General features: G+C 42.2%; 1 protein-coding gene across 1 annotated transcript in view; it reads left to right on the top strand.

The window, feature by feature from the left end:
• Positions 1-24,065, top strand: part of GRPR (gastrin releasing peptide receptor) — a 179,773-nt gene extending 155,708 nt beyond the window's left edge. The window contains exon 3 of the mRNA XM_075335169.1: positions 20,382-24,065. Within this exon, the coding sequence (XP_075191284.1) occupies positions 20,382-20,774 (393 nt within the window). The 3' untranslated portion in view covers positions 20,775-24,065. The remainder of the gene's footprint in view (positions 1-20,381) is intronic.
• Positions 24,066-27,530: the final 3,465 nt, after the last annotated feature.

Here is a 27,530-nt window from a genome sequence, read left to right on the forward strand (position 1 = left end):
CACTGCGTTCTTGTTTCTGGAAAACGTCCATAATGTAAAAATAGTCACTACACCCATAGATGAATTCCCAGAGGGTTGTAAATTCTAATAAGGGGTCACATGAATGGGATTTCCCCTGTTTGAGCATAGCATGGGCTCTGCAAAGGGAGTCCACAAACTATTCTAGAAAAATCTGCTCTGCAAAAGATAAATAGTTCTCTTCTTCTACATTGCTCTAATTCCTGTAAAGCAGCTAAAGGGTTAATGAACTTATTGAATGTTTTTTCGAGCACTTTGAGGACTGCGGTTTTTAAAAGGGTGTCACTTCTGAGTATGTTCTGTCACATAGCCCTCTCGAAGTCCCTCTAAATGTGACATAGTGCTCTAGTTTGACTGCATAAAAATTCAAAGTTTGAAAATTGAGAAATTTTCAAAATTTGCCAAATTTCCAATATTTTTACAAATAAGTGCAAAAAATATCGTCCTAAATTTATCAATATCATAAAATACAATGTGTCATGAAAAAAAAACCACTCTCAGAAACACTGGTATCTGTTGAAGTGTTCCAGAGTTGTTATCTCATAAAGTAACACTGGTCAGAATTGTAAAACTTGGCCTGGGCAGTTAGGTGAAAACAGGCTGCGAGCAGGGGGGTGAAGAGGTTAAAGTTTTATATGCATTAGTGATTTTCTGATTTTGGATGTATAGGGTTTAAACCAGAAGTTTACATACACTAAAAAGACACATCTGTATGTTTTTCTCACTATCTGACATGAAATCGGAATAAACCTTTCCAGTTTTAGGTCAATTAGGAACCAACATTATTTATATTTGCCAAATGCGAAAATAATGAGAGAGAGGATGTTTAAGGCATTTTTATTACTTTCTGCAAAGTCATAAGTTTAAATACACTAAGGGTATTATGCCTGAAAACAATATGGGACAGCCCATATAATGATATCATGTCTTTGGAAGCTTCTGGTTTATTGCCAACATCTGAGTGAATTAAGGCCCCGTCACACTAAGCAACATCGCTAGCAACATCGCTGCTGATGGACAACTTTTGTGACGTAGCAGCGATGTTGCTAGTGATGTTGCTGTGTGTGACATCCAGCAACAACCTGGCCCCTGCTGTGAGGTCGTTGGTTGTTGCTGAATGGCCTGGACCATTTTTTAGTTGTTGCTCTCCCACTGTGCAGCACAGATCGCTGTGTGTGACAGCGACAGAGCAACAACTAAATGTGCAGGCAGCAGGAGCCGGCTTCTGCGGAGGCTGGTAACCACGGTAAACATCGGGTAACCAAAAAGCCCTGTCCTTGGTTACCCGATATTTACCTTCGTTACCAGCCTTTGCCGCTCCCACTGTCAGTGCCGGCTCCTGCTCCTTGCACGTGTAGCAGAGTACACATCGGGTAATTAACCCGATGTGTACTGTAGCTAGGAGAGCAGGGAGCCAGCGCTAAGCGGTGTGCGCGGCTCCCTGCTCTGTGCACATGTAGCTGCAGGACACATGGGGTAATTAACCCGATCTGTGCTGTAACTAGGAAAGCAGGGAGCCAGCGCTAAGCAGTGTGCGCTGCTCCCTGCTCTCTGCGCGTGTAGCTACAGCACACATCGGGTAATTAACCCGATGTGTGCTGTAGCTAGGAGAGCAGGGAGCCAGCGCTAAGCGGTGTGCGCAGCTCCCTGCTCTGTGCACATGTAGCTGCAGGACACATGGGGTAATTAACCCGATCTGTGCTGTAACTAGGAGAGCAGGGAGCCAGCGCTAAGCGGTGTGCGCTGCTCCCTGCTCTCTGCATGTGTAGCTGCGTGCGCTGGTAACCAAGGTAAATATCGGGTTGGTTACCCGATATTTACCTTAGTTACCAAGCGCAGCATCGCTTCAGTGCGTCGCTGCTGGCTGGGGGCTGGTTACTGGTTGCTGGTGACAGCTCACCAGCAACCCGTGTAGCGATGCTCCAGCGATCCCTGCCAGGTCAGGTTGCTGGTGGGATCGCTGGAGCGTCTGACTGTGTGACCTCTCACCAGCAACCTCCTAGCAACTTCCCAGCGATCCCTATCAGGTTGTATCGTTGTTGGGATCGCTGGTAAGTTGTTTAGTGTGACGGTACCTTTAGAGACACACCTGTGGATGTAGTTTAATGCACACCTGAAACACACTGCTTTTTTGTGTAGCATCATGGGAAAGTAAAAAGAAATCAGTCAAAATCTCAGGAAGAGAATTGTGGACTTGTACAAGTCTGGTTCATCCTTGGGTGCAATTTCCAGATACCTGAAGGTGCCTAGTGTGACGACACAGACATTTTCAATGTGTGTCATGGGTTAAATTTCTTACATTAGCCAGACTATTGTTCTTCTGTGTGTTAACTCATGCTTGCTAATCTAATGTAAATTACCTCAGTGGCCATTGTCAGTTTGTGGATTGCAGACTACATGTAAATATCCTCAGTCTTTCTGTCCACATCATTTAAATGAACATTATCCATGCAGCTTGAAATTCATCCAATAAGAGAAGCAACCTTGTACAACCAATCCGATAAGGGCACAGTTTATCCTAAGGGAAGGCACAGACATTCTAAATCCCTGGTGAGCCATCGGAAGGGTGAGACTCTGTTGCCTGTTACATTTGTGTGTTTTGCTGGTTATGTGTTATGTGCCGTTCATTTTTTGGGAATCCAATAAAGTATTAATATTGTGATTATCTCATCCTGTGTTATCTGAGTAGTGTTCCGCCCACAGTTAAGGAGGTCGGGCGTTCAGTTGGTATGAGCCCTGGGCCATGCTGTCTTTCTAAAGGCAGCTGGGCCAGCGGATGAGAGCACCCACTGACCCCCGTGTCTCCACAATTAGTGGCAGCAGTGGGATACTACTAAGCCTGTTTATCCAGGGGAGCTGCAGAGGACTGGTGTTCTCGGACACCGTCCAGGGCTTAACAACCAGGGAGGCACATAAGCATACCCAGCAGGCCATAGGGGAGGCATTCAGGTTTTGGGCACTGCCATGTCCAACCCCGCCAGCTCAGCCATGGGATAATGACCGAAGAGGAGTTACAACTGCAGCAGAAAATGGATGCTACAGGATCTGTGCCGGATGCAAAAGATTGAATACAGGAACACTGACACTCGGTCGGAATTGATCCGGAAATTAGTCCGTTTGGATGCCCAGAATGATGCAGAGGATGATGAGGATACTGCCGATATTGACCCAGAGGATTTATACTATGTGCCACATCATGGATCTAGTGACAATCGGGAATCAACTTGGTACCAAATGGCCCGAGCCACAGAGTTGTTGGCCACATTGGGGCCTAAATCCTCAAAAGAAGAGAGGGCTTGTGTTCTGGAATTTGTTTATGGGATTCCAGCTGCCGTACTGCTAACACCAGCCGCTCGAGAAGGCTGGTCCCGCTACCCAGCAGAAGCTGCACCAAAACAAAGGTCTAAAAACATGGCCTGTGACTTGCCCAATCTACGGTGCTGTTATACATGTGGGTGCCTTGGAAATATCGATAAAGATTGTCTCCAAAACCGAGGCCCCATGCTTGGAGCCCATCTGACAGCTCAGCCGGACAAGGTCTATGACATACAGAGCCAGGGACTACGAGACACTGGTTCCTCCATTACCCTGGTAAGTCCAGTTATTGTTTCCCCAGAAGACAATTTACCAGATTCCCAATTATCCATCTCACTGGATAATGACAACCAATCAGATAAGGGCACAGTTTATCCTAAGGGAAGGCACGGACATTCTAAATTCCTGGTGAGCCAGTGGCAGGGTGAGACTCTGTTGCCTGTTACATTTGTGTGTTTTGCTGGTTATGTGTTATGTGCCGTTAATTGTTTGGGGATCCAATAAAGTCTTAATATTGTGATTCCCTCACCCTGTGTTGTCTGAGTAGTGTTCCGCCCACGGTTAAGGAGGTTGGGCGTTCAGTTGGGATGAGTCCTGGGCCATGCTGTTTTTCTAAAGGCGACCGGGCCAGCGGACGAGAGCACCCACTGACCTCCGTGTCTCCACATCTAGTTCATCTGTACGAACAATTATACACAAGTACAAACAAGATGGGAATGTACAGCCATCATATAGCTCAGGAAGGAAATGAGTTCTGTGTACCAGAGATGAATGTGCTTTGGTCACACATGTGCATATCAACACAAAAACATAAGCAAACACAGGGGTGGCAGCATCATGTTGTAGAGTTGTTTTGCTACAGGAGGGTCTGGTGAGTGCAGCCAGCGGTAGACCTCTGATGTCACGGTCCAAGTAGCGATGTGGCTGCACTGGGCGCGTATGACAGGCTTTTGTGATGGGTGTTAAAAATAATCTTAATAAATGTAGAGAAAAATAATAAAATAAATAACTAAAGCCTTTGTGACGCCAGTTGGGATGTACGGCTTTGGTATGGTCGGGCACTGCTGAAGGTCCCCAGTTAGGTAGTTATGCACAGTGCTGGATGGTTATCTCATCACCCCCCCCTTCCCTCTCCAACTAGGGCTGGTTCCTGTGGATGTTGATTTAGGGATGGGGCAGTAGAGAATAATCAGCCAGAGTCAGGACAGGGAGCTTTTACCTATTACTGACGCTCTGCAGAACAGTCCAGAACATTCCTTACAGCTTTCACAATGTTGGTGGTCTAACCTGCTACAATGAGAGTTTGGTTTCTCTGCTATGTGGTGGTAGTGTATTCCTAATGCTGCTACTTCCCTACCTGGGAATAGGCATCTTGAAATCCTGGGATTTTCAAGACAAGAAAACTCTGGATCTTTGATCCCTTCCAGCGAGAAGGTGGCTTGAATTCTGCGGTAAAACTCACTCATTCTTCTAGAAGTTTCCAGACTCAATCACATCACTGAGCTCCTGGGCAAATTCACTGCTCCTTATGAAAAGGCTAATAGTAGTCTCTCAGTTTGCCACTGACCTTGAAAGTCCAGATGGCCTAGGGACAGATTTCCTGCCAATTTGTAGCTGGTCCCTCAAAAGGTTTCAAAAGTTACCTCAGGACAGGACCATATCCATATTACACTCCTCACTTCACCTCACACTAACATCAATTTACCTCACAGCTAACCTCCTCCCCTTTCTCCTTCTAGGGTGCGCACACAAGCTTTGTTATCAGCTCAGGTGAAATGTCTGTATGTAGTGAACAGCAGAGGAAACCAAATCTCATTAAAGCTGGCAATACATGTTATACATGTTGAAATACACATGCAGTCATTCTTTCTGGTGACTCAAGCATAGGGCACCACATTTGCACTTCAGGAAATAGATGGCATCATGAGAAAAGAAGATTATGTGGCAATACTGAAACAACATCTCAAGACATCAGGCAGGAACTTAAATCTTGGGCAAGAATGGGTCTTCCAAATGGACAATAACCCAAAGCATACTACAAAACTGGTTACAAAGTGGCTTAAGTCCAACAAAGTCAATGTTTTGGAGTGGCCATCACAAAACCCTGATCTCAATCCTATTGAAACATGGCTGAGCTACACCAGATCTGTCAGGCGGAATGGACTCAAATTCCTACTAACTATTATGAGAAGCTTGTGGAAGGATATCCAAAATGTTTGACCCAAGTCATACAGTTCAAGGGCAATGGTGCCAAATACTAATGAATTGTATGTAAATTTTTGACTTTGCAAAAAGTAATAAAAATGTCTTAAAACATTCTATCTCTCTCTCTCATTATTCTGGCATTTGGCAAATATAAATAATTTTGGTTCCTAATTGACCTAAAACGAGAAAGGTTTATTCTGATTTCATGTCAGATAGAGAGAAAAACATGCAGATGTGTCTTTATAGAGAGTGGAGGAAAACCTCTGGATTGAACTGTAGATTTTGAAAGAGATGTTGCTTTTCGATAAACTGACACCATTTTTAAGCAGGTGAGCTGACAGCGTACTTAGGTAATAACTTTTGTCTTTCTCAGACTGTTTGCTGAAAATATATTTCCCTAATTATTCTATCAGCTTTCTGTCACTGCTACTCATTTTCAAAGTGAAGCCATAATATCCTTCTTTCTCTTCAATGTCAGTTATGCTTAAACTCTCAGTCGTTTTCTGCTATTTGCTGCTTATCATGATTAGGAAGAGCTCCTGAAAACTAAGCACATCGAATAACAATGTAACAATTCTCATTGCTAAATCACTGACTTTTTTATAGAGGGCAGAGGCTAAATACGAGCTATAAAACCAGTTTCGAGACCAATATTCATGCTATTATTAGTCAATCAGATATGTACTTTACTTACACATCCAGTACATTTTCATGTAATAATAGTTAAGATGTTGTAAACAGAGTCCTATCTTTCACCACGAAAAATGGAAAGGTGGCACACATCAGACTGGACCGCCCCCTAGGTGAGTATTATAAAGGTTTATTTTTTACATTATACAGAGTGGTTGGGCTCTTATATACAATATTCTGGAATACACGGAGAAGTCATAATCACTCATTAGACAGCTGTATATGTTAGTTAGGCTGGGGCCACACGGGCTTATGTGCTATCCTCGCATGACACTTGGATCACGCTGGCAGTACTGCGGGAGCCAAGTGTCATGCAAGGGTCATTGCGACTGTGGTCCGATCGTGCGATCGGACCACAGCTGCGGGGGGCGGGATTTATCTCCCGCGCTCCTCAGTAGCCGGCAATTGCGATTCTCGCACTGCTCTCGCGTTACACCGTTACAGCATGCTGCAACTGTTTTCTAGGTCTGATTAGGGCCAAGAAAATAATCACTCAAGGGAGCGGGCACATAGGGTAACATTGGTCCGAGTGGAATGTGATTTTTTATCGCATTCCACTTGCATTGTTTTTCTTTCCGTGTGTCTTAGGCCTTAGATGTATTGTAGCCAGAATTGTTTGTGTATATTTTCCATCTCCATGTCTGCTGATTAGATGGGCTTTTCATAATTTTGATACTCAGTAAGCTAGTTATATCCACACTGTCCCTTAAGGTACCGTCACACTTAGCAACGCTCCAGCGATCCCACCAGCGATCTGACCTGGCAGGGATCGCTGGAGCATTGCTACATGGTCGCTGGTGAGCTGTCAATCAGGCAGATCTCCACAGCGATCAGAGATCAGCCACCAGCGACCCGTGTAACAACGCTGTGCTTGGTAACCATAGTACACATCTGGTTACTAAGCAAAGCACTTTGCTTATAGTTACCCGATGTGTACCTTGGCTACGTGTGCAGGGAGCAGGGAGCCGGCTTCTAGAAGCTGCGGACGCTGGTAACCAAGGTAAATATCGGGTAACCAAGCAAAGCGCTTTGCTTGGTTACCTAATGTGTACCTTGGTTACCAGCATCCGCAGAAGCCGGCTCCCTGCTCCCTGCACATTCAGATCGTTGCTCTCTCGCTGTTAAACACAGCGATGTGTGCTTCACAGCGGGAGAGCAACGACCAAAAGATAGTCCATGACATTCAACAACGATCAGCAACCACACAGCAGGGGCCAGGTCATTCCTGGATGTCACACACAGAGACATCGCTAGCAAGATCGCTGTTGCGTCACAAAAAACGTGACTTAGCAGCGATGTCGCTAGCGATGTCGCTTAGTGAGACGTGGCCTTTAGACTACTAGGCTAAATTCACACAACCTTATTTTTGGGCACAGTGCTGTCCATTGTCAAATCTGACATCATACAGATAGCAATCGATCATTGTTATTCAATTTGGCTTTTCAGAAGTCCACATGACCAAAAAATTCAGCATGACTACTTTCTTTCGTATGTTGGATGAGAGTTACCCATTCAAGTCTCTGGTTGTACAAAATGGGTAACGTCAAAACACGTTGGAATGATATCTGAGTGCAGTCCAATTTTCACTGATTGTTGCATAGGAGAAGGTGGATAAACTTAAAAACTTTTTTTTTCTCCACGTATGTAAAAAACTGATGACTCACGGACTATACTCTGTTCAAACTCCGATAAAAAAAAATTAGTCTGGTTTTCTCGTACGTGAAGAAAACGGACATCTGAATAAGGCCTTCCTGTTATAGCATGTAATCTCACAGACAAATGGTGGGAAGGGAATGAGGGTTCGAAACAGCAAAATCCCCATCCTCCTCCACCTGTTGATTCCCTGTTATAGCTTTGTGGTAGAAAGATTTTTTAGATTGACAATAATCCATGTATGCAGGATATTAATAGGAAATGTATATGGTTACTGTCTTGGTGTGCAGATCATGATGACAATAAAAATACAATGGAAATTGGAATTTTATTTAGATTGACCACACATATAGTGAGCAGAGGCCCATATTCCAGGAAGGGATAAATGGTAATGTTGAAAATGTTCATATTCATCAATTCCACGATCTTCTCCGACATGGTCACGTCAGGTCCTTACAATTTCAAATTGGTTATTCATGCTCGAGTCAGCCACTTTATCTCACTCATAGAAAAGTTATTCAACCCTTTAGTGAGCTATATGTGTAATCGGAGGGTGAGATCTAGCCCATAACATGGAGCTAGTGCAACTCTGTTATTGTTGAAATTTAGAAGCGTCACGGGCAAAGTGGACATGAAAGTCACTGTTTTAGAAGGGCAACCCTTTAACGAGGATTTGTCAATCATGTCAGAAATATTTAACAGAAATCATTTTGTGCAGTTGTAAGAACTTGGACATGCTACCCATGTTCCCCCTTGAAGACACAAGTACTGTTAAGATATGTAATATGTAGGGTGAGTTATAGTTAATGTTTGGGACTGGTCCAGAGTGGAAGGGGCTAAAGTGAAGTGCCAGAAAAAGTTTCCTGTCAGGAGGTGAAATAGGGCCTAGCGTGTGATATACTGTAGATAGACCTGTGGTCAGACAAGTGAGCAGAGCTGCAAACTTGGGTGTCCTTGACATGAGTGGAGACCAAGATAGAAGATAGCGTGATCCTAACTGAGTAAAAGGCCCCTTTACACACTGAGACTTTCTAGCGATCCCACCAGCGATCCCAACCTGGCCGGGATCGCTACAAAGTCTCTGGTGAGTCGCAGGTGAGCTGTCAAACAGGCAGACCTGGCCAATGACGCAACAGCGATCCGGACCTGCAGAACGACCTAGCTAGTCATTGGGGACGTTGTAAAGCAGCTTGTTGAAAGGGAAGTCGCTAACGAAGTCGCTGTAAAGTCCCCTTTACACACTGAGACTTTCTAGCGATCATGCTGCACAGCGGGAAACAAAGGACCAAAGAATGGTCCTGAACGATTTGTAGCGATCAGCAACTTCACAGCAGGGGCCAGGTCGCTGATGTGTTTCACACACTGCAATGTCGCTGGGGAGGTCGTTATTACGTCACAAAACCGGTGACGTTACAGCGATGTCGTTTGCGATGTTGCAGTGTGTAAAGCCACCTAAAAAGGAAGGAAAATGGACAGAAGGACAGATTGGTCAACTTGAAACATATTCTGGGACACGATGTCTAGCAATTTGGTCCCAAAATGTTAACTCAGAAAGGTAACGGAAAAGGACGGAACTGAAAACACGAGTCAAAGAGAGTGCCTGGGTGGGAATTACAAGACGTCAGAAGTAGCTAAGCTACGTACGTGTCATATTGCAAAACTAATCTCTTTCACAGGGAAGAAGATGCAGAACCTTGGGTTGAGAATAGGACTCTCAGTGACTATAGTACTAACCTGGACTGTGGTGAAGGCAGGCGAATCAGTGGCAACAAAGTTCAAGTCAGTTAAGAAAATGATTTGAAACTGTCTGTGGAAAATGCTCTGTATTTTGAAGGAAAAGTTCTTTAAGCTGTGTACCCGCTGTTCCCTGTACTTAACTCTCACCAAGTTATTGTTTAGTAAAAAGATTATTTTTGAGTGGTGGTCTCTCTCATTGAATTGTTCAACATCTGGACCTGGCCAGCCAAAGTCACGGCATCACGCGGCCTGCAAAGGTGTAGTGCCCCAATAGCACAAGTCCAGATGCCCCTCCAGGACCCCACCTTCATGTAACATGCCGCGGTGTAAGAGATATGTGTACCTCACCCAAGGCTACAACCCTGTGCCATGTTACACAATCAAATTCAAACAATGAATTTCAATATAAAACAAGGATAATGAATAGGACAATGAGGCAGGTGATATATGTTATTTGTTCTAGCGGTCATATTTTTCTTATCAATATTTATTTTATAATGGAATTAATTCCAGGTTATTGTACATAGAAAATCCAAATTTGACTGTACATTCAATCACTTAGTATTAGCAATGCATCTCCAGGCAGAAAACAGGTATAGCCAAACACGATTAAAGTATAGGCGAGGCGTACAATGGGGGTGAGAGCTTGGACTGCCAGAGCTTACAAAAAAGAAAGTTACAAGGGTCCAGCCAGTCGGAAGCACTCACTAGTTTTAGTTTAGATTGATAAATGTTTAAGATATGGTAGGAAACCACGGGGAAGGCTATTGTCCTTGCGGAGATCTGACAAATTAGTCTGACTGCCAGTGAGGGGTCTTATAGCAAAGGCTTATTAAAAGGCCACTTTTGACTTTTAGGATTGCTACTTCCAATAGGTGGCGCTATAAGTTTGTCTCTTTCCTGGAGATTTGAATAAGATATGGTAAAATGTTGTAATGGCTTGAATGTGTGGTTCACATACAGAGCAGAGTCAAAGGTTACACCAAGGCTGCAGACTTGGATGACTGGGGAAATTCTGGAGCCATCTACAGTAATTGTTAACGTTAGTAAGGGATTTTAGAAAGATGTGGAAAAATAATGAATTCTGTTTTGTTGAAGGTGCATTTAATAGTGTAGGGAGAAGGAGGATATAGTCAATAGACACTTGGCAGCAGAGGTAAATCTGAGGGTCATTATCATGGAAGTGGTTACTGAAAGCTTCAAGTTCTACCTGTGTCCCAGAACAAAAACAAAGGATTCTGAATTTAAAGTAATGAGGTTTTAATACCAACTATAAATACACTGATATCATAAATAATATTTATTCACTTATATAGTGCCATTAACTCCACGATGCTTTACATACGTCAGTACCACTGTCCCCATTGAGGCTCAAAATCTAAATTCCATGTCAGGATGTCTTTGGAGTGTGGGAGGAAACCAGAGGAAACCCACAGAAACATGTGGAGAACATACAAACTCCTTGTAGATGTTGTTCTTGGTGGGATTTGAACCCAGGACCCCAGCACTGCAGTAGTGGTAACCACTGAGCCACCAGACATACGCAGTAAAAGCCTAACGAACAACGCTATGGAGAAGACCGTATAACCACTAACCTGTAATGAAACCATATGAACGCTATTATAGTGAAGACATTGTAAACACTGAAACACTGACAAGGATTTTCAAAAACAGTACACCAGTACACCAATCTCATCAGATTTAGAAGATCTATGTTATGATAAAGGGATGTAGTTAGAAATGCTGATACATGGACATGAAATGATAAAATTATTTAGCTCGTATACATGTAGAGAAATAATGTACGTGCTTAAGGAAAATATTTTGTTCCATATTTACGTAAGGGGGTACAAACTTATATGTAGCCAGCTGGCGTGGTGCAAACTATGAATTGTGTCTGTCTTCTGAATACCAGGAAATATCTCCTCTTGACTTCCAGTCGGAGAAAGTTTGCTTCTATGAAGGAAACTAATACAAACAGTAAGAATTGGCAAACAGCGGACATTTACTGACTTGTTACAGATCAGACCTGGAGCGACTGAGTCATTACTCACTTATAGTTATACATATTTCTGCCTCCACCACCTTAGGGGCTAAATGGTTATTAGAATAAATATGGACTAATTTGGGCTATGTACCTATAACTTTAGACCACTATTGGCTTATATGCAAAATATAGGGCTAATTCACCCAATAAAGGCATAAATATTGTTGTTTTGGCTCTTATCAGTCTATAGGGTGCTTCACACGCTGCGACATCGCTAACAATATATCGTCGGGGCCATGGTGTTTGTGACGCACATCCGGCGTCGTTAGCGACATCGCAGCGTGTGACGCCTAGGAGCGATGATCAACGATCGCAAAACGTCAAAAATCGTTAATCGTTGACACGTCGCTCCTTTTCATAATATCGTTGGTGGTGCATGCCACTGGTTGTTTGTCATTCCTGCGGCACCACACATCGCTATGTGACACCGCAGGAACAATGAACATCATCCTACCTTTGTCCCCCGGAAAGGAGGAAGGAGAAGGAGGTGGGCGGCATGTTCCGGCCGCTCATCTCCTCCCCTCCTCTTCTATTGGGCGGCCGTTTTGTGACGCCGCTGTGATGTCGCTGTGACGCCAAACGCACCTCCCCCTTGGAGGAGGGATTGTTCGGCAGCAACAGTGACGTCGCTGAACAGGTATGTGCGTGTGACGCTGCTGTAGCGATGTTGTCCGCTACGGCTGCGATCCCCATATATCGCACGCACGACGGGGGCGGGTGCTATCGCTCGCGACATCGCTAGCAATCGCTAGCAATGTTGCAGTGTTTAAAGTGCCCTTATGACTGCATACATGATTTAGTTTGCAACGTCCACATCAAGCAAGACAGGAAGACAGCAGTTATGGGGTAGAGGAGGTCCGCGACACCAATCAGACTGGACCGTGCTATTTAAGGGGATTCTAAAAAGTAAAAGTGCCTTAAAGAAGTATTTATACTCCATGATCTTTTTCACACTTTCTCACATTACACTCACTAACTTAAATATATTTTATTGGGATTTTATGTGATATACCAATCTAAAGTAGCAAGTATTTGTGAAGTGTAAAGGAAATGATACATGGTTTTTAAATATTTTAAAAACATAAATCTGAAGATCGTCATGTGCATTTATATTCAGCCCCCTCTTCCCAAATAAATACTTTGTTGAAGCTTTGCATCAAGATGTTGAAATTTTTGTAAATTCTTATTTGTTAAACATCTGTAGCTCAATGAGATTGGATGGGAGACATCTGTGATCGTCAATTTTCATGTCTTACCACAGATTCTCAATGGGACTTAGGTCTGGACTGTGACTGGGACATTCACACACGTGAATATGCTTTGATCTAAACTATCTATTGTATCTCTGGCAGTGTGTATAGAGTCATCATCCTGCTGGAAGTGTGGCACCCCTGCGGCTCCAGTCGCCATAGAGTATTGCACCTCAGTTAATGTGCAGTATTCGCCTCCTGTAAGGACGGGGATTAATCATCGGTATTCTGTATTAACACCTTACATTCAGCCAGGAGCCTTCCCACTTGGAGGATAGTCCAGGGTAGATAGGGGGGTGGCCATCACAATGCATGGGACTTTCCCGGTCACTGAAGCCAACCCCCTGGCGGGAGGGGTTCCACTTGGGGTAGAAGTAGGAGCAACTCACACAATGTTCAGTCAGTCCACCCGGGGCTTTAGTTCTGGAAAACGACACCACCATTTTCTTTTCATCTTTTTCTTTCAGGGGGCCTAGGCTTGGAGCGGAACGCTCAGACCAGGTTCCTCATTGCTGTAGGAGCAACTCTTTCAAAGAACATTTTCCAAAAACCGGTGGCTTCTTCCAACTTATCCGAGGTTGACGGGGCCCATCACAGCGGTGACCAGTGCTTCTGCAGCAGCGACTGGGCTACTAAAAGAACTGTCAGTAAAGACACCTGGAACTGCAGCAGCCGACTCAGACTCTTATTACCGGCGCCTGCACCCCGCACCTCGGTGCCCATGGCCACCGCCACAACGACTTATTTTGCAAACATAAGTTATAAAAGAAACCATATGCATAAAAGAATTTTTTGTCCATTCCTCCTGAATAGAGAAAAGCAGATTCCTGAAATGTGCTGAGGGAAAGAAAAAGGATCTATCCAGTATACTGTGTAGGGGATCAAAAAAATCGTTCTGTAGAGAGATAATACTAATATCAATTGGTAGGAAAGGGCTCTATATACCTGTAGTAATTGTATATTAATAGTAAATACTAATAATATCTTTTTGTGGTGCAATATTCTATTAATATTATTATCATATATCTACATATATATGCTTGTATTAGTATTAGAGCCAGAACTTCACTACACAGCAATAAATCATATATGTTAGTGACTATATCTGACCTGATAGCTTGTCTGACGGTCACTGGACCATTAGGAGTTAGGAGTACTTTGCACGTTGCGACATCGCTAGCATCGGCTAGCGATGCCGAGCACGATAGCACCCGCCCCCTGTCGCACATGCGATATGTGGTGATTGCTGCCGTAGCGAACAATATCGCACATACCTGCTCGGCGACGTCGCAGTGACTGCCGAACAATCCCTCCTTCAAGGGGGAGGTGCGTTCGGCGTCACAGCGACGTCACTGCGACGTCACTAATCGGCCGGCCAATAGAAGCGGAGGGGTGGAGATGAGCGGGACGTAACATCCTGCGCACCTTCTCCCTTCCGCATTGCTGTCGGGACGCAGGTAAGGAGATGTTTGTCGCTCCTGCGGGTTTACACACAGCGATGTGTGGACCAGCAGGAACGACAAACAACATCGTATCTGCGGTCGACCCGACATTATGAATATGAAAATGTCCGACGCTACACAGATCACCGATTTTCGACGCTTTTGCGATCGTTTATCGGCGCATCTAGGATTTACACGTTGCGATGTCGTTACCGGCGCCGGATGTGCGTCACTAACGACGTGACCCCGACGATATTCTGGATGCGATGTCGCAGTGTGTAAAGTACCCCTTAATGTCAGTGCCAGATTCTTGATAGGGACACCTTTTTCTGCAACAAAGCAATAGTCAGTGCTTTCTAATGGAGTACAGTTAAGTTTCCAGGATAAGAGATAAAAACAAGGACAGGCTATGTGTGCATAGAGTATCATAGCAGAATGTTGTCTTACCACCTCCTTCCCAGGATGTGGCCATGTGTAAAGCTTGGCAGTGCTTGTGATCCTTATAACGCCATGAACCCGGAAGCCTCTGACTACGCCGGCGCCTGCGCTATTAGGCCCCCACCTGTGGGAAGCAACACCATCTCTGCTGCTATTACCATCTGCCCCGGAGGACAGCGACAGAAGCGGCGGCTGATCCCTGGCCGCGTACCACAGATGGCGTCACGACAAACATCCATCTCATCATCCCCCTGTTTATTGTGGCCACCTCAGGGCACGAAACCGGGCAGGCCACTGTGACATCCCAGACCTCCACACCGGTTCGGTAAGTAAGGTTAACCCCCTGCCTCCTGGGTGCCACAGAAGGTGAACCTATATCCCAGTCTCAAGTCTTTTGCAGACTGTAACAGACTTTTCTCCTGTACTTACCTCCATCCATCTTCTCATCAACCGTGACCAGCTTCCCTGTCCCTGCTGAAGAAAAGCTTCCCCACAGCATGATGCTGCCAAACCCATGGGGTTTCAAGGTGATTTGCAGTGTTAGCTTCCTGCTACACAAAGCATTTTACATCTAGCCCAAAACTTTCTATTTTGATTTCTTCTGAGAAAAGTACCTTCTTTTTGCAAAATAGACTTCATAAAGATTTCAAAAACAACTTTCTTCTTGACACTCTTTCTTAAAGGCTAAATTTATGGCGTATAAGACAAATAGTTGTCCTGTGGATAGACTCTCCCACCTGAGCTGTGGATCTCTGCAACTGCTCCAGAGGGACCATGGGCCTCTTGGTTGCTTCTCATATTAGGGCTTCCTAATGTCAATTTAGGTGGATAGCCATGTCTTTGTAGGTTTGCAGTTGTGCAATATGTCTTGATGTTCTGGATGACGGCTTGAACAGTGCTCTGTGAGATGTTCAGAGCTTGGTTGATTTTTTTTATAACCTAACTCAGCTTTATTCTTCTCTGCAACTTTATCCCTGATCTGTCTTGTGTGTTCCTTGTTTTTTATGATGCTGTTTGATCCCTAATGTTCTCAAACAAACCTCTGAGGCCTTCACAGAACAGCTGTAATTATACTGAGAATAAATTACACAAAGGTGGACTCACTTTACTAATTATCAAAAGTATTGAAATCCTTGAAATTGTTTCAGAAAATTGTTTCATACATTTTGATATACACTTGTTTATTTCCTATGTGTGTATTGGAATAACACAAGAAAAAAGGTATATGCCAAAACAGGCTTCCAAGACAGGCTGCAGTCTACTACTCTCATCTACTTCAGTGATGTAGGTGTACAATACATTACTAGAATATTTATCCAATGTTTTATCTCTCTTCATTTCTGTTTTGGTGAACTGTTAGTTGTCACAATCCTCTTACTGTACCAAAATTATCCACAAATGGCTGCTCCATTCCCTCGGTCAACCTTCTTTGACTGATTCAATCTCCTGTAAAGGCAGCTTTTTGTTTGACTATACCATGACCTGAAATTTTAATGAGATTCATCTCGAATTTCATTTTCATTAGATCGATTTGATCAACTATTTGTAACAACTAAAAAATGTTATAAACAGAAAAATATATTCAGCTCACCAGTTCAGTCATTTGGATAGAAATCAGTCTTTAGTAATCCATGCTCATAAGAGGCAGGAGCTACCACACAGTAGTGAACATGTAACAGGAAAAACATTCCAGCGAAGGATCACATTGAAATAAAGAATAAAAATTCACCTTTTATTATAAATATAATTAAAACAAAAAAAGTACTAAAGTAATCCTGGCAATACATTAAATGCAGTCCATGGTGGAAAAATCAGATAACGCGTTTCGGCTTAAAGAGCCTTCATCACGATCACGATCTTTAAGCCGAAACACGTTATCTGATTTTTCCACCATGGACTGCATTTAACGTATTGCCAGGATTACTTTAGTACTTTTGTTTTTCTAATTATATTTTTAATAAAAGGTGATTTTTTTATTCTATATTTCAACATGGTCCTTTGCTGGAATTTTTTTCCTAAAAAAAGTTATGGTTCGTAATCCACCACATGCAGACTTTCTAAAAATGTGTGGCCACTAGGGACTAAAACTCATTATGGACTGAAGAATTAATTGTTAGAAACCCATTGATGTACTTATGGAAGCCAGTACTTCATTTGTTTATAAATACCGTGATCATCTTTGACTTTTTTATTTAAAATTTTCCAAAATAAATTTAATTTCACTTTGGAAATTTTGTTGGAAACATTTGTGACAATAAACACAAGGATTTTTTTTTTGGAAAAGGAAATAGCTTCTTCCAAGCTTCCATGCTAGAAGAGTTGTAGGACAATAGTGAGAGTGTTATTTTTCTCTTTATATTTTTCAGGGCGTAAATGAGATTTGTTTTTTTTTTTTTTTTCAAAACACCGACTATGACTTTGACATTTTAGATAAATTGAAAGCTGTAATGACTAAAGTGGCAAGATGATGTTCTGTATGTCATGCGGAAAATGGTAACTAAACACTTGTCAGGATGGTTTTAGCACCATGGACTGTTTTTTTTATATTGGTTCAATAAAATGCTTGTTAAATCAGTTTTATGGCACTTGGCGTATAAAATAATACTTCCAATGACAGATTTTATGCCAGAAGTAAAAAATGACCTCACATTTCTTTTATAATGAATGTGAACACTGGGTTGTGCTCTGCAATTTTTCTTAAATTGTAATTGCATTTCTCTGTGGACATTATAATATCCAGTGGAGGATATATTGCTGTTACCCTCAGCTTCTGAAAACCATTGACTGAATCCATCACAATTTGTAAGGAGTTGGGAAATCACCCTTTTTTCCAGCACCTGATAAATTGAATTGTCTCTATAATAATAGAATATATCTGGATAGACTTACAGTCACGGTATTTTTCGTTTTATAAGACACACCAGATTATAAGACGCACACCAAATTTGGAGGCAGAAAATAGGACAAAAATAATTTTTACTGTTAAAATGAGCGTCTGTTTTATAATCCTAGTAAGTCTTAATCCTAATGCTCACCAGAGGGGAGCAGCGGTGGTGGAGCGGCTCAGGAAGGTCACGGGAGGCAGTGTAGGCGATGCTGCGGGCTCAGAGGAGGGGGTGTTGCAGCTCAGAAGGGTCAGCGATACTGTGGGCTTGGGGTTGGGCGCCATTGATCTGCTGGTGGGTTGCGGGAATGTCACTGTAGTGGAGCGCCTCAGGTGGGTCACAGGTCGAGGTGTTTCTGTAGTCGGTGCCATTAATCTGACTGCTGGCTCCATTGAATCGCCTGCACTTGGCGAGATGAACTTCAAGAAAATGGCTGCGGAGGTGGCGCGTGTCCAGATAGGATTCTGTGGCCATTTTCTTGAAGTCCATCGCGTCAACCGCGGGCAACTCAATGGAGCCTGCAGTCAGATCAGTGCACCTGCCACCGATACACCCTGTCCTGTGACCCATCTGAGCCACTTCATTGCTCCTTCAGGCCCTCAGTATTGCCAACTCTGCCTCCTATGACCGCGCTCCACCACCGCAACACCAGTAAGCCATATTCAGATTGTAAGACTCTCCCCCATTTTACCACCAGTTTTTGTTTGAGGGTGAGTGCGTCTTAATCCGGAAAATACAGTATATAGTTATTATATAGTAATACTTGACCTCCGTGATTACTGCTGCTTGAAAAGTGAATGAAGTGATAACTACAATTCAATTAGAAAATAGCTTTATTATGACCTGTGTCCTGTAAGGTGAGGGCTTACTCAGGAAAACAGTGGCAAAAAGAAAGGCCCAATTGTCATGAAATTGTTGATCATGCTGATTTCAGTAGGACCAGATGACCATCTAATTTATATGCGAACCTCCTGACTCTCCCATTTATGGGGTATATAGTCCAAAAGAAAAACAGAGTAGCATGAAAGATACAACTCACCAGTAAGAAAGTCCAGACTCCAATAGAAATTAAAGAATAATGTCTTTATTCTTCCAGTTACCACAATACGTGTTTCGGGGATATGCGCCTACCCCTTTATCAGGTTTTTAAATGACCATGGTAATCCACTTGGGAATCAACCTAATAATACACTGAGCTATTAGGGAATGTGAGAAAAGGTTGTAATTTTTAGTCTACAGGAAGAGAGAGATTTTTCGACCACTAGGAGCAAAACAGTAACAATTCAGTGACATGACAAGAATCTGCATAGCTAAGCATATAAAGGGAAAAATGATCCAGCTTCCAAAGAAGGATATGTAGATAAAATACATTTTTCTTTAAAAGTCTCTGATCGAAACATGTCTGGTGTTTTTCACTGTTTGAGACTGCTGTTATTCATGTAAGGAGTACAAAGTTTTGTATCGCTTTTAAGCAAAAACTTGTTAAACAGTGGATTCTGCATATCCTTCTTGGAAGTTGAATCTTTTTTCCTTTTTCCTGCCCTCAATACGCTGAAACAGCAGCATGATCACGTGCTTCCTAGACGTCGGAGATAAAGACGGCTGTACTTTGGGGTGAGCTGGACCACTATATTTTTCCCTTATCATAACTAAGCATATGCTAAATAGTTGCAAGTCAAATTTATGTATTAGATAGTCAAGATGATTGTCTATAAAATGAAGGTAGTCTCACGTTCGTAGTTGTAGTGGATGGTGAGATATGGCGCCTGAAAGTTAAAAGTTCAAAACATTGTTACCCTTTTGCTCTTAAGGGTATACTACAAAGTGTCAATGATTTATGCATTATTTTATTGTATTTAATAATATTTTAATATTCCTTTTAATGTGATATTTATACAAATTAATGGTAAAACAAAACATTACAAGGAAAAATTATTTTTATTCAAAACTTCAATTACATAATTCCCGTATGTGAAGGTAAATCTTCTACTTTCCATAAATGTGTTTTATTTTCTAGAATTTGTAAGCTAACAGCTTTGAAAAAAAAAAAACCCCAGCAGGTTGTATGGGCGTGTAGTCATCTTCTTGCGAGGTTTACGTCCTAGACACTGTACTATCATTTTTTTTATTTTAAAGGAGCTCAATCGAAGCAGGATTTACACATACCAAGTGGAGCCATTCTGTTATATTCCACCATTCCATTGCAAGGTTATTTTAACAATATATTTTGCAAAAGTTGCAGGTTGGTGTCAACTCTCATAGTACAAAAGCTTTATTATAGCATAAGGCTTTACAAAGCAAAGCCTATTTTCTATAATTTGTAAGCTATCTGCTTTGAAAAAGAAAAAGACAAAACAAGTGCTGTGGACAAACAATAAACCTCCTGCGAGTTTATTTACTTTTTAGAAACTGTTCTGTCATTTTTTTTCTTTCAAAGCAACTCAATTGAAAGCAGCAAGATTACACAAACCAAGTGGAGTCCATCTATTGTATCGCACAATTCTATCGTAAAATTAATTGACCAATGTATTTTGCAAAAGTTGAAAGTTGGTGTCAACACTCAAGGCACTAAAGCCGTATTATTCTAGCATAAAATAAGTTCTTCACAAACAAAAGGTTTTGTTTTTTTTTAGATATTTCAATAATGTGGATTTACAACATTCTAATCTATAGTTTGTTTTTTTTTTCTTTTTTTCCGTAGATTGAATCTCGAAAACGACTTGCCAAAACTGTCTTGGTCTTTGTTGGGCTCTTCGCATTCTGCTGGCTTCCCAACCATGTGATTTATTTATATCGTTCCTACCATTATTCAGAAGTGGACACTTCCGTCTTGCACTACATCACCAGCATCTGTGCTCGGGTTTTAGCCTTTACCAATTCCTGCGTTAATCCGTTTGCTTTGTACTTGCTCAGCAAGAGTTTCAGGAAACAGTTCAACAACCAGTTGTTCTGTTGCCGACCAAGACTTATTGTGAGGTCTCAGAGCATGGGAAGGAGCACCACCCGAATGACTTCACTAAAAAGCACCAACCATTCTATTGCCAGCTTCAGTCTCATCAATGGCAAACACATCTGTCATGAAGGTTGTGTATAAAGATGCTGGGTATTTGTACATGTGTACCTTGTGTGGGGAGAGTTATTATTTAGTACCTGTAAATAGTACAAGTGTTACTGTGGGAACTGACAGGTTACAACTAGTCTGGTCAACAAATTGTGTTCCAGCTAAAATATTTCAACAGAATGTTTATAGAGCCATCACTATGTATATATGCCATATGCAATATGAAAATTATACCATAATTGAGTATGTCATCTTCATTCAAGAGGTCATCCAACTTTATAAAAAGGTGAAAAAACTTTTACATACCTCTTTTTCTCCTACATATCTAACACTGACGCTCTGATGGTCCTTCTGATCTTTGTGATTGCTGTAGACCCAGTAGGTGACCTAAATGGTCATGTGCCGTACCACTGGCAACATAGCTGCCATCACTGAGCAATGTTGCCTGTAGTATCGAATGTGACTCCAGTGTCCACTGATTGGCTGCAGCTGCAATCTATTTGTAAACAAACACTGGGAGGATCACGGGGTGATCAGCATAGCATCTGGGGGAAAAGAACATGTGATTATAGTTTATTTTCTTGCTTTACAACTGTCTAATTTTTTTTTAAATTCGATGACCCCATTTAAGGGGATGTCCACTATTTGGACAACCTCTTCTCATTCGCCTTTGTTTATGTTTATGTTTGTTTGTTAACCTCCGGGGCGGTTGCTGTTCCAGCGATATCTAAAGCTGCATTCCTGGGGCCCACATAATATTGTTATGATATGGTAACCCCACGACCAGCCCGTCATCTTTCTCCCCGTCATCGAACATTTGAGCAGAATGTGAGCGCCGCGCTGACTTCCTGCTCAAACTTTCAAAAGCGGGGAGAAGGAAGCAAGCACTGATTGGTCTCGGGGTTATCATATCATACAACGTCATGTGGGCCCACGGAATTCAGCTTTAAGGCTGCTTTACACACTGCGATATCGTTACCGATGTCGCTAGCGTGCCTACCCGCCCCCATCGGTTGTGCGACACGGGCGTATCGCTGCCCGCGGTGAACAACATCGCGCAGACCCGTCACACGTACTTACCTGCATAGCGACGTCACTATGACCGGCGAACCGCCTCCTTTTTAAGGAGGCGGTTCGTTGGGCATCACAGAGACGTCACTAAGCGGCCGCCCAATCAAAGCGGAGGGGCGGAGATGAGCGGGACGAAAATCCCGCCCACCTCCTTCCTTCCTCATTGCTGGCGGGACACAGGTAAGGTGAGGTTTCTCGTTCCTGGGGTGTCAAACATAGCGATGTGTGCTGCCGCAGGAACGACGAACAACATTGTACCTGCAGCAGGAACGATAATTGAGATTGGGGGGGATGTTACCGATTAGCGATTTTGAAAGTTTTTGCAACGATTCAAAATCGCTAATAGGTGTCACACGCAACGACATCGCTAACACGGCCGGTTGTGCGTCACAAAATCCGTGAACTCAACGAGATCGCTTTAGTGATGTCGTAGCGTGTAAAGCGGCCTTTAGACATCGCTGGAACTGAGAATGAGAAGGAGTTGTCCAAATAGTGGACAACCCCTTTTATACATTGACATCCTTCACATGTTAGAGAGCTGCTCTCTTTAGGGTGTATGTAGAGAAGAAATAATCTGTTTATATTCACTTTAGTCTGGAGAAAATTTCTTACAATCTTTCCTTACAGATATGAATACAAATCAAGTTTTTCTTTTATTACGTTATATGAAAACATCAGCTGCACCATCATAGGTTGCTTATTGCTTGTAGAAATCTCTACTACCCATGCTACTAATAGGTGAAGCAGAGTCACCATGGTTCTGGGAATAGGTTAATTTAAAGAAGAATGGCTGAATCCTCTTTTTTTGCAACCTACTGAGATCAATTTTTCATGATGTGGACCTTCACGACTTTTTCTGGAATCCCCAGGACATTAGAAGAGTCTACAGAGATCTATGACCTGATCATTACTCCCACCTCCGTACAGCATATTACTACTCAGAGACTAGTTAAAAATGGATGACAAAGTGAACTGTCTTAGTGATGGATTATGTCCATGTATGTAAAAATTACTAGATATTACACATGTAATAATAAGTACTGTATTTATTTTCTGCATATAGTTACTAAGTTATAAAGAGTATTGTTTACTGGCACTGAAGCCAATGTTTGACCTTTAGCTTGAGAAATGAATTATGAATGAATGTGAAATTTAACAGGAGGCAATGTACTATACTGAGGAAGGTATTAAATAAGCACAAAGGCATATTACTGTTATATTACGATATTTTGCATATACGTAATAGAAATTTTGTCATTTTACTGTGTCTTGGAAATATGAGCCAAGTAGTTTCTGATACAAATTGAGGGAAATAAAAAAAAAATCTAAATTCTTACTTTATAATTTAAATATAACTATCTAAATTAAAAATGTAAAACCCTTTTATATGCATTGTTTGCAAATGAAGAATTCCAACATCTGCATGCATCAGAAGAATAGGTCAACAGGAGCGTTTACTTTGGAAGGTGCACTTTCTGCCATAGTACATTGCCTCAATTGTAACATAATATTGTTCTTCTTTTTTTTTTAAGGGGTTTTCCCTCTACTAGGACAACCCCTTCTGATTCCACATGTTTCCCCCAGGTAAAATAAAAAAATCCTATACTCACTTCCGGCACTGGCGCCGTTGCAGTGGTGTTTGGCCCTGCGTTCCTGAGGCTTACATGACATTGTGATGTCACGCATAGCCCTTGTCCAATCAGCACCAGCTTCTGTCTCCCCACCTTCAGACGAAATGAGAAATCAACAGGAAGTGAGCACAGCTACTGTGCTCACTTCCTGTTCATTAACTCGTTCGGTCAGAAGGCGGGAATATGGAAGCCGGCACTGATTGGACATGGGGCTCGCATGATGTCACAACATCACATCAGCCCCGAGAATGCAAACCGTGGCATTACTGGAAAGGCGCCGGTACGGCAGGTGAGTTTAGCCTTTTTTTATTATACCTGGGTGAAACGTGGATTCAGAAGGGGTTGTCCCAGTATGGACAACTGCTTTAAAGAAGAACTTCATGTGGCATTTAAAAATGATGTAGATATTTGGGTTGAACTGTTGTGTTTCTATTTCTAATAAGAGCAAACAAACCTGGTTTTCTAAATACGTATGCTTTTAAGAGTAAAGAGAAGAGTTATAAAGTGAAATTAAGTCAACTAACTCATCTGGATCTACTGATGATACTGGCATGTGTTCCTCATGTTCCAGAATATTTACAATAAAGACCTCATTGGGGCCATAGTTATAATAAAATGAAGACTTGCATCATTTTAATCTTGCTTTGTATCATTAAAGGGTGATCATTCATTTATCTTCTCAAGAGTGGAACTATGAATTGTTCCGTTTGTATGGGTTGATGGTTGTAAATGTGCACCAGCACTTCATTCATTACCTGACATTGTTAGTGTTAACTGGCATTTTATTGCACCATATACTTTAAATGGAGCAGATCTGAAACTCATGCATTAAAGGGCATCTGTCAGCAGGTTTTTTTCTATGTAACCTGAAGCTAGCATGCTGCAAGGGATAGCACAGAAAGTTCAGGCATGCCTGTTTTGTCACAGTTTGATCTTTTGTTTTACTTGCTATGTTTGTTTAAACAGCAGAACGTTTATCATTACAAGACTAGAAACTCAAGTGCAGGGAAGTCCAACGCCCCCCTGCTGTGATTGACACTTAACTGTAAATGGACAATTTCTATTGAGAGCTTGGTGTGGGTGGGGACAGCTCCCTGGGTTCAGCTACATGACTAAAGGCCCCTTTACACACTGCAACATCGCTAACGACATCGCTGTAACGTCACCGGTTTTGTGACATAATAGCAACCTCCCCAGCGACATTGCAGTGTGTGAAACGCATCAGCGACCTGGCCCCGGCTGTGAGGTCGCTGATCACTACAAATCTTTCAGGACCATTTTTTGGTCCTTTGTTTCCCGCTGTGCAGCATGCATCGGTGTGTTTGACACCGTTACAACGACTTCGTTAGCGACTTCCCTTTCAAATAGCTGCGTTGACACGTCCCCAATGACCAGCGAGGTCGTTCTGCAGGTCCGTATCGCTGCTGCGTCGTTGGCCAGGTATGCCTGTTTGACAGCTCACCAGCGACTCACCAGAAACGTTGTAGCGATCCCGGCCAGGTTGTGATCGCTGGTGGGATCGCTAGAAAGTCTCAGTGTGTAAAGGGGCCTTAAGCCTAAACATTCAGGTTGTGTCACAATAGCTGCATCCAGTAATCTAAGTGATACATAGATGGATTCAGAATCTACGTGCCTACATCATGCTGCTCTCAGATGAGGTAGCAAAAACTTGCTGACAGATCCCTTTACCGGTACATGGCTGATAATCCTCAAATGGTGATTTTGACAAGCCTATGTGACAATTTGAACCAGTATGTTAAAACGCATTTACATTAGTAAATCTGCCACTTGTTATTTATCTGTAAAGATATTATTGATACATATGTCCCCCCCCATATGCTGTCATCTCATTATCTTTTCATCAAATATATACAATCTTTCTTACAATTGAATATGGTTCTGACCACAGCAAACATGTTTCCACTTCACATTTTCCTGAAAAGACTGAAGAATATGAACAAGATGCTTCTGTTAGAAGGTCTGCAGAAAAGGAAAAGAGCGGACCATTAAAGGCTTTAGATACGTTTGACAGAATATAAATGACTTTTAAATAACCTTGTGGACTGGTTATGCTCGGTTAATAGCATTGCGCTAAGTTTCAGTCCGTGATCTTTATTCCTTCATTCATTTTCTTGCTCCTTGATATGCAGTTTGCAGCCTCATCCAAGTTTCAGATTCTTCTCTTGAGACAGTGTCCTTGCCAGTAATATGTGAGATTTGCGTGTATCCAGGAAACTGCAGTCTACGTTTGTTAACATATCAACACTGCTTCTGCCTTGCTCCTATTTTTAAATTCATGTGCTTTCCCCCTTTTCTACCACATGTTGTCTCTGCCCTCCCTGAGGCTTTACATTGTTTCTCCCCTCTCCACTTTGTAGAGATCTGTGCACAACCCCATCACATTCCTTATACTTATTTCTAACACTGAGAAAAGTAAAAAGGAGATCAAAGAGAACCATCAGAAATGAGCAGGAGGTATGGTGGATTTATAGCACTCCAATAGATAAAAACTATTTACTGACACTCTGTAGCATCAAAATGGTAGAACATTTTTAATTAAGGCCTTATTTTTTGAAAATTGCTATTTAAGACGACTTAGAAACTTTACATTTGGGAAGAAACTTTACATTTGGGAAGAAAATTAACAAGTTATCTAAGGCCTCTTTTACACGTCTGTGCAAAACACACACATTTTGCATGGTCCATGGTGTAAGTGTGTATGTGTGTGTGTGTGTGTGTGTGTGTTTGTTCAGCATGTGCTGTGAGTGTGCTATACATGTGACATTTGCATAGCACATGGACAGTATGAACTTCTATACTCACCTGTCCCAAGACTACCTCTTGAAGCTCATCAAGAGAATGCCAAGAGGGTGCAAAGCAGTAATCAAAGCAAAAGGTGGCTACTTTGAAGAACCTAGAATATAAGACATATTTTCAGTTGTTTCACACTTTTTTGTTAAGTATTTCATTCCACATGTGTTAATTCATAGTTTTGATGCCTTCGATGTGAATCTACAATTTTCAGAGTCCTGAAAATAAAGAAAACTCTTTGAATGAGAAGGTGTGTCCAAACTTTTGAATATAAATAAGAAAGCCGCGGAGACACCATCACATGTTTCTCAACGCTGCCAGGAGTAGGAATCTGGCTAGTGGGGGCAATGCCTAGTAAAAGACTATTTAAGCAAGCATACTAGCCAGATTCCTACTCCACACTGATGAGGGGCAAATACCCCGAAACGGCTGTCTGTGGATGGATACCATGTTTGGTATAGGTGGTCTCCTTGACTGGAGACTGCCCTTCCCGTGGTTGTTCCTTCCCGGTGAAAGACCTGGCTAGTTTCCTGGCAGCGTTGAGAAACACGTGATGGTGTCTCCGCAGTGGATATGTTGATCTCCCTAAGGTCAACAATGCTTGCTTAAGTTGTCCAAACTTTTGGTCTGTGCTGTATAAAATATTGCACAATGCTAAATAATCACATATTGCAGTCCATTGACACGAATGCTAACGTCTGTAATGCATAAACATCTTCTTTATTATCAGAATGTAATATATTGTAAGGGAAGCTGATATGTACTGATATTGAAAATACATATTAGCCAAAGAACCTCCATTTCCAGTCCTTTTCTCCAACTTTTACCTATTTTAGTTTCACTGTGAATGTAAGGAAAATATAGGCGAGTAGGACACAAGTGGTTTAAGTGTCTCATCTTATCTAAGAACAGTGGAGACTATATTTCCTTTCTAATCATGCTCCATTTTATGTACTAGTGTTCAGAAACAAATAAAAGCAAAGGACATTGGAGACTTTGGAGGAAATGTATCAAAACTTAAAATGGCAGTGGCCTCATTTTTTTGCATTATTATCCTCACATTATCGCCCAAATCTCCAATTGTTACAACCATATTTTCTTACCAATATCAACCCTAAACGTATAACTCGCCATCCCAATACTATATGCTGCCTTCACTTTAGCTCCATCCGTACTATATTTCTGCTGAAAAGGTAATGGGTGCAATTTATTACAAACCTATTGCACTATTGCCCCCTTCCACCGTGCACCAATTAATGACAGATCTTTTGTGCAG

The sequence above is a fragment of the Anomaloglossus baeobatrachus genome, chromosome 2 (genome assembly GCF_048569485.1).
Source record: "Anomaloglossus baeobatrachus isolate aAnoBae1 chromosome 2, aAnoBae1.hap1, whole genome shotgun sequence".
Taxonomy (NCBI): Eukaryota; Metazoa; Chordata; class Amphibia; order Anura; family Aromobatidae; genus Anomaloglossus; species Anomaloglossus baeobatrachus.